The following is a 7232-nucleotide window of genomic DNA, read 5'->3' as shown; positions in this document are numbered from 1 at the left end:
TGCTCACTACATAGTGCTTAGACTTTGTATGCTCACTACATAGTGCTTAGACTTTGTGTGCTCACTACATAGTGCTTAGACTTTGTATGCTCACTACATAGTGCTTAGACTTTGTATGCTCACTACATAGTACTTAGACTTTATGTACTCACTACATAGTACTTAGGCTGCTCTCAGTTTAGACTTTATCTTCGTGATGTTTTCTAAGGAAACTTGAAAGCCATGCAAATTATTAAGTTCCTTATTTCTCTTCTCTTGGCAAGTGCCCAGGTGTTGCTAATGCATTACTAATAGACTGGTGGCCTGGTTTCATTCCAAAGAAAAAGATTTTTTTAAAACAAACATGCCAGCCAAAAAGAACTTTTAGAGAATTACCAAAATTCACGAGGCATGGTAGCACATGTTTTTAATCCCAGTCCTTAGGAGGAAGAGGCAGACAGGTCTCTGAGTTTAAGGCCACCCTGGTGGACATAGCAACAGAGCAGTTCCAGGTTAGCCAGGAATACACAGTGAGACCCTGCCTCAAAACAACAACAACAACAACAAAAACAAAAAGAATCTCATATTTGTGAATATGAGAACTATTCCTGACAGGTGGCCAAGCCATGAGGAATAGATAACAATAAAATAGACAAAAATAGACAATTTCCTTCCTATCTATCTATCTATCTATCTATCTATCGATCAATCGTCTTACCACTCTTAAGTTGTGTGTCATTTAGAACAAAGGAGCATGGGATCTGAGGCCAGTAAATGAAAGTCTGTATGAAGGCAGCCAGCTTACCAGCGAAGGCCTAGCCAAGGACTGAGCAGTGTCTCCTACTGATGCCCTTCTTACATAGGGTGCTTGGGAAGGCCAAGTGAGGTAATGTGTGTGGGAAAAAAAAAATCCCTGTGCTGTTTGACCCTCCTCTGTTTTTATGATGGTTTAGACTCCTTTCCTTATTTCCTGAGGAGAGTGAGACATGACTGTAAGTAATGAGTTCAGGAGATGTGTTTTACGTCCATGCTACATAGCTGGCACGGGCACTCTGCTTCTATGTGTGAGCCTGAGGGGACATCAGTGAAGGTTATGAGCCTCCATGAATGAAGCACAGGAGGAAGCTGGGGATGGAGGCTCACTCCTGTAACCCAGTTCTTGGGCCACTGAGGCAGGAGACGCAACACAGACTAAAGAACAGCCTGAACTACAGGCGTCAAGGCCGCCTGAACTACCAAGTGAGATTTGGTCTCAGCAATCTACAGAAGTAACTCTTGGGGAAGGACTTCGGTTAGGACAGAAACACGCTATAATCTCTTCTTGTTGCTTATTTTCTTTAATGGACAATATTGAAGGTCATCAGTGATTAATAAGGCATGGCTAGTTAATATACTGTCTCTTTCAAATGTGTCTAAACTTAGGTAATCAGATAAGACCACCCGTTATAGTTTTTGTTTTGTTTTGTTTTTATCATATCCAGTCAAATGTCTGAATCTCATTAACAAAAGAATCTTCTGGTCTAAAAGGTTACTTTTCTACAGTAGAAACAGATAACAATGGCCAGGTCCTAAAGTATGTTTAACTAGGTCTGATGTGTGCAAGGCATTTGCTTCGGTTCTCAGATGTTTCAGTACACACACACACACACACACACACACACACACACACACACACCAGAGCTTGGCTTGTGCTTCTTGTATAACTTAAGCATGCTTTTCTATACCTCAGTTTTCTATTGGAAAGTGGTAAGACTATTTTGTCCTTATTAAATCAGAATATATACAAAAATGTGGTTTCCTATTCATTTAAATACTGAGGCTTTCCAAAGAAAAACTGATAGTGAAAAGTTTCCAGATTATGGGTTTAAAAACAGTCTTGTGACCTCTGTTAGCTTTCCTTGATCGTTCGTTCCTTTGTTTGTTTGTTTGTTTGTTTATTTATTTATTTATTTATGTATTCTTTATTCCCAGGTGCTATACTTGTGTTTTTACCAGGGCTAGCAGAAATCAAGATGCTTTATGAGCAGCTACAGTCTAACTCTCTTTTCAACAACAGACGCAGTCACCGGTAAGCCACTTGCTTTCTATCTGCAGTCATCCACTGCAGCCATCTCTGGAGATGAAGAGCTGAGGTCCCTACGGCTGTCCTTACCCTCCTTAGACTGTGGTGTCACCTCGCAACCATATGGTTTATGCCAGCCAGAAAGGGGAGACTTCTGTGCTCCAGGAAGTGTTACTGCATTCCATCAAGGACAGACGTTTGTCTTCACTTATCATAGTGACTCAGCAGATCTGCATGCAGTTTCAGTTGCCCAATTTCTGAGGAGGAGGAGAGCTGGAGCAAGCCAGCATTAATCATAACAAAGAAAGGCTACCATTTTGAGAGAACACTTTTCCACCAATCAGTGGATGTGCCGTCACATACAAGGGCAAAGCTAGCTAACAACTTAGCAATGACTGCCCTAGCTTGCATCACATTTCGCCCCCCTTTCCCTGGACTTAAGGCAAAAGAATATTCTTTGCTGGTTAGTTTGTTTGTCTTGATACTTATAAAATATCATTCATTCATTCCTCTTGGTGGTTTACTACTGAATAACCCCAGAACTTTTCCCAGGTCAGTACAAGGTTTTAGTTTCTGGAAGACTATATTTTATGAGAACAGAAGGAGCCTCATACCTTGAAGAGCTAAGCCTTGAAAGCTGTACTCAAAGCTGTCCGATGCTGTCTTAGGATTTCAATTGAAGAGAGGAGACACCATGACCATGGCAACTCTTATGAGAGACAACAGTAAATTAGGGCTGGCTTACAGGTTTAGAGGTTCAGTCAATTATCGTCAGGGCAGCCCTAGGCAGACAGGGTGCTGAGGAAGAGTTGAGAGTTCTAAATCTTCATCCAAAGGCAGCAGGAGGAAATGTGTCTGGCTCTCACTGGCCAGACTTAAGTATACAAATGAGATCTCAAAGCCCTGCCTCCACAGTGACAGACTTCCTCTAACAAAGCTACACCTCCTTCAATAAGGCCACACCTCCTAATAATGCCACTTCCCATGGACCGAGCATATTAAAACAGCCCCAACTCTTGAAGTCATTTAATTAATTTCAGTAGAAATATACCCACCACAGGTCAGTTTCAGAGGTTCATGCCGGAATCCTTATTGTGCTTCACTTCCTTTTAGATGTGTTATTCACCCACTGCACTCATCATTATCCAGTGAAGAGCAGCAGGCGGTGTTTGTGAAACCTCCAATGGGTGTAACTAAGATTATCATTTCTACCAACATTGCTGAGACATCTATAACCATTGATGATGTTGTTTATGTCATCGATTCTGGGAAGATGAAAGAAAAGAGGTAGGTGAAGTAACAGAGGGACTAACCTTTTTTAGGATAACACAGCTGTTAACGGTTACTGCCAGCGTGCTCTAGAGGGTATTGTATGTGGTTCCGTGGCCAGCGTCATGAATGTGAAAGTCAAACAAGGATGAAAAATCACAAGTAATGGATTCATTTTCCCATGTGACTTTTCCAAGTGCTTGGATGAGAAGGAAATGGCTAAAGAAAGTGTGTCTAGTGTCTGAAGGACCTAAATCATGACAGCCCTACAGTAAACCAGACTGTATAGCTCAAGGAATAAGGTGGTTTTCTCACATAAGTAAGACCACTTGTCTGTGCCCCATAGTCTTGACAACATTCTTAAATGTAACTCAGTAAAGCACTTGCAGGAACTATGTTCAATTCCCAGAACCACACTTAAGAAAGGAAGGAAGAAAGAGCTGGGCAATGGTGGCGCACGCCTTTGATCCCAGTGCTTGGGAGGCAGAGGCAGTGGATCTCTATAAGTTCGAGGCCACCTGGTTTACAAAGCAAGTTCCAAGACAGCCAAGGCTACACACAGAAACCATGTCTCAAAAGGAAGGTGGGGAGGGAGCGGGGAAGCTGGGAAAGAGGGAGAGAGGGAAGGGGGGAGAGAGGGAGAGGGAGAGAATGAAAGAAAGGAGAGAGAGAGAAAGAGAAAGAAAGGAAGGAAGAGAGAGAGGGAGAGAGGAGAGAGGAGAGAGGAGAGATTGAAGGAAGAAAAGACAAGACAAGAAAAAGCTAAAGGTGGCGGCATGCACTTGTATCATCAGTTCTGGGGAAGGAGAGACAGGAAAATGACTGATGTTCACTGGTCAGCCAGCCTACCCCACTGGGCAAGTCCCAGGCCAGTAAGAGACCTTGTCTCAGAGAGAAAGACCAATGGAGGGGGTGGAGAGAGACAGTGTCTGAAGAATTACACATGCACACAGAATCACTCAATCTTGTATTTCCTTTTCCTTTCCAGATACGATGCCGGCAAAGGAATGGAAAGTCTAGAGGACACATTCGTGTCTCAGGCCAACGCTCTGCAGAGGAAAGGCCGAGCTGGCCGAGTCGCATCTGGGGTCTGCTTCCACTTGTTCACGAGCCACCACTACAACCACCACCTTCTGAAGCAGCAGCTCCCAGAGATCCAGCGAGTGCCGCTGGAGCAGCTGTGCCTCAGGTTACATCCCAGTTGGCCTCCTCTACTTGCCTAGGCCACACTTCTCCTCCTATTTAAGTTTCATGTTCTTTTTCCTAGAGAAGACATTGTGTTGAGAGTAGAGTGCATGAAGTCACCATTTGCAGAAAGCACATCAGTGTGGCCCTCTCCTTCCTTGTAACTCTCTGCACATAGAGACTCTCACATCCTCAAAAATACATTTCTAAATTAGGAAAGTAACTTGACTTGCCAGGGAACTTCTGCCAGAGGACACAAATATCACAGTGTGCCAGGGAAAAATCTACAGCCTCATTATCAGTTAGAGAAAAGTAAACAAAACTTACAACACCATTATTAGCTGATGAACAAATGTCAGAAGATAGCATTTAGTAAGTAGTTGAACAGATTCAATATTATAAGAGCTAAAGAAGTTTTAATTCAATGTTTATGAAAAATTGCTTGATGATATAAGAAATGTAAAATATCCATACTCTTTTATCCAGTTGTTAACCTAAAAAGGGAAATAAAATAACCAAGGCTACGGTAAGGCTTAGTTGTATAGAACTCTTTTTAAGTGCTGTGCACGGTAGTCAAGCCCTCTGCCCCATGCTGTAATTCCCCCCCCCCCATGCTCCTGTCAGCATAGTTCATCCTTTATTCCTTCTTACAGTTTCACTACATTCGTCACTGTCAGGGCCTGGCTACAGGGAAATGCCTCAAGAGAGAAATCCAAGCACCAAATACATGTACATTAATGACAGACAGCTGTGTTATCTGAGCTGATAACACCAAAAGAGACTCTAAGACCAGGCAGTGGTGGCGCACGCCTTTAATCCCAGCACTCAGGTGGCAGAGGCAGGCAGATTTCTGAGTTCTAGACCAGACTGGTCTACAGAGTGAGTTCCAGGACAGGCAGAACTACAAGAAACCCTGTCTCAGAAAACCATGAACAAACACAGACAGTTTGACTGCCGGGTCCTGTGGTAGTTCTGTTCTCAACTTGAAGAGCCTCCTTGCCTCCACGGCAGCTGCCCATTGTTCCTGCCCACCTGAGGTAGTCAAGATTTCCACGTCCTTACCTATACTTGGTTCACCATCAGAGTTGTCTGTCAGAATCTGAACCCATTGTTAAGAGGAAAAGGCCACTTTCAAAGTTTGTTAAAAGAATTTTTAATATGGGTAGGTAAACTTAAGTTTTTCTGTAGTTTATTGCTAAGAAAACTAGAGGACGAGATTTTAAAGGCTTTTCGTAAGCAGCCCTGCAGCTGGGTATGTTGATCCTTGTCTGTAATCTTGGAATTGAGGAGGCTCCTTCCACTGTCTCAAAACCACGATGTGCTGTGTGGCTTAGAAACGCGCTCAGGAGGAGTCAGAGACAAGGCTTAGGGATTAAGAGCACTTGCTGCCCTTCCAGAAGACCAGAGTTCAGATCCCAGCGCCAGCTCATAACCATTGTCAGACAGCTCATAACCATTTGGGATGCAGTTCCAAGGGAGCCTACACCTCTGGCCACTGATGTGAGCACCTGTACTGTGTGCACACACCCACATGCAGACACATCTCACATAATTAGCAAGGATAAAAATCATCTTTTTTTTTAAGGCATTTCTTACTCAAGAAACAAAAGTTATCTCTCTTTCATTCTACCAGCTATCAAATTTATAAATCATGATTTTATTCTTTTTCAGAATTAAAATTTTAGAAATGTTTAGTACTCATAATCTCCAGTCGGTGTTCTCTCGGCTCATTGAACCTCCACATATTGATTCTCTTCGTGCCTCAAAAGTGCGGTTGCGAGACTTGGGAGCCTTGACTCCAGATGAAAAACTGACCCCTCTGGGTTATCACTTGGCCTCTCTGCCTGTGGACGTGAGAATAGGCAAACTGATGCTCTTAGGATCTATCTTCCGCTGTCTGGACCCCGCTCTCACCATTGCTGCCAGCTTGGCTTTCAAGTCCCCTTTTGTAAGTGAGCCCCTAAAAATTGTGTGTGTGTGTGTGTGTGTGTGAAAGATCTCAGAGCACAATGGTATGAGATCCTGAGAAAAATCTTTATCTCCTCATCCCCCCAAAAGCCTTGGGAATTAGAGGTATAGCTTATTAAAATAATATGCTTTTTGTTTGCTATTGCTTATTTCAGAAAAATCAAAAATAGTAAGCGGCAAGATACCACTGTATAATTTCAAAAGGTAACGAACACATGTGTCAACTTCAAAAAGTAACTCTATAGAAAGATAATTTGCATGTACAGTCCACTCACGTCAAATTCTCTAAGTCAGTCGACTTTAGGAGTTAAAGTGCAGGACTTGGTAGCATGTGTGATGCCGCAGGCGCAGTCCCCAGCACCAAAGCAGGGAGGAAAAGGTTTGGGCTTTGTATACGCATCCCGCTATGACCAGCTTTCAAGGCCAGCCTGAGCTGCATGGTGAGTTCCATGCCAGTCTGGGCTATAGGAAAAAATCCCTCTCCCAGACATCAAAATGAAAAAGATAAGTTGGGTGTGATGGTCTTATATTCTGAAAGCAAAGGCAGAATGACCACCACAAATTTGAAGCCAGCTTAGTGTACATAGCAAGTTCTAGACTAGCCAGAGACTCACAGTGAGAGTGTCTTAAAAAACAAAAATGAGGGCTAGAGAGATGTCTCAGCAGTTAAGAACACTGGCTGCACAATGTTCAATGTTTCTGGCTATTTATAATAGCCAGAAGCTGGAAAGAACCCAGATGTCCCTCAATAGAGGAATGGATACAGAAA

The 7232-nt window shown here is 43.1% G+C and overlaps 1 protein-coding gene across 4 annotated transcripts in view; it reads left to right on the top strand.

The window, feature by feature from the left end:
* Dhx57 (DExH-box helicase 57) overlaps window positions 1-7232 on the top strand; it is a 49312-nt gene that overhangs the window by 29769 nt on the left and 12311 nt on the right. For all 4 annotated transcript variants that reach the window (XM_021217715.1, XM_021217714.1, XM_029531312.1 and 1 more), the window contains 4 exons: window positions 1951-2047; window positions 3155-3328; window positions 4299-4499; window positions 6167-6443. In XM_021217715.1, coding sequence (XP_021073374.1) covers window positions 1951-2047; window positions 3155-3328; window positions 4299-4499; window positions 6167-6443 — 749 coding nt within the window. The remainder of the gene's footprint in view (window positions 1-1950; window positions 2048-3154; window positions 3329-4298; window positions 4500-6166; window positions 6444-7232) is intronic.

Source organism: Mus pahari, chromosome 18, assembly GCF_900095145.1.
Source record: "Mus pahari chromosome 18, PAHARI_EIJ_v1.1, whole genome shotgun sequence".
NCBI lineage: Eukaryota > Metazoa > Chordata > Mammalia > Rodentia > Muridae > Mus > Mus pahari.
This window is presented reverse-complemented; position numbering and strand designations above follow the sequence as displayed.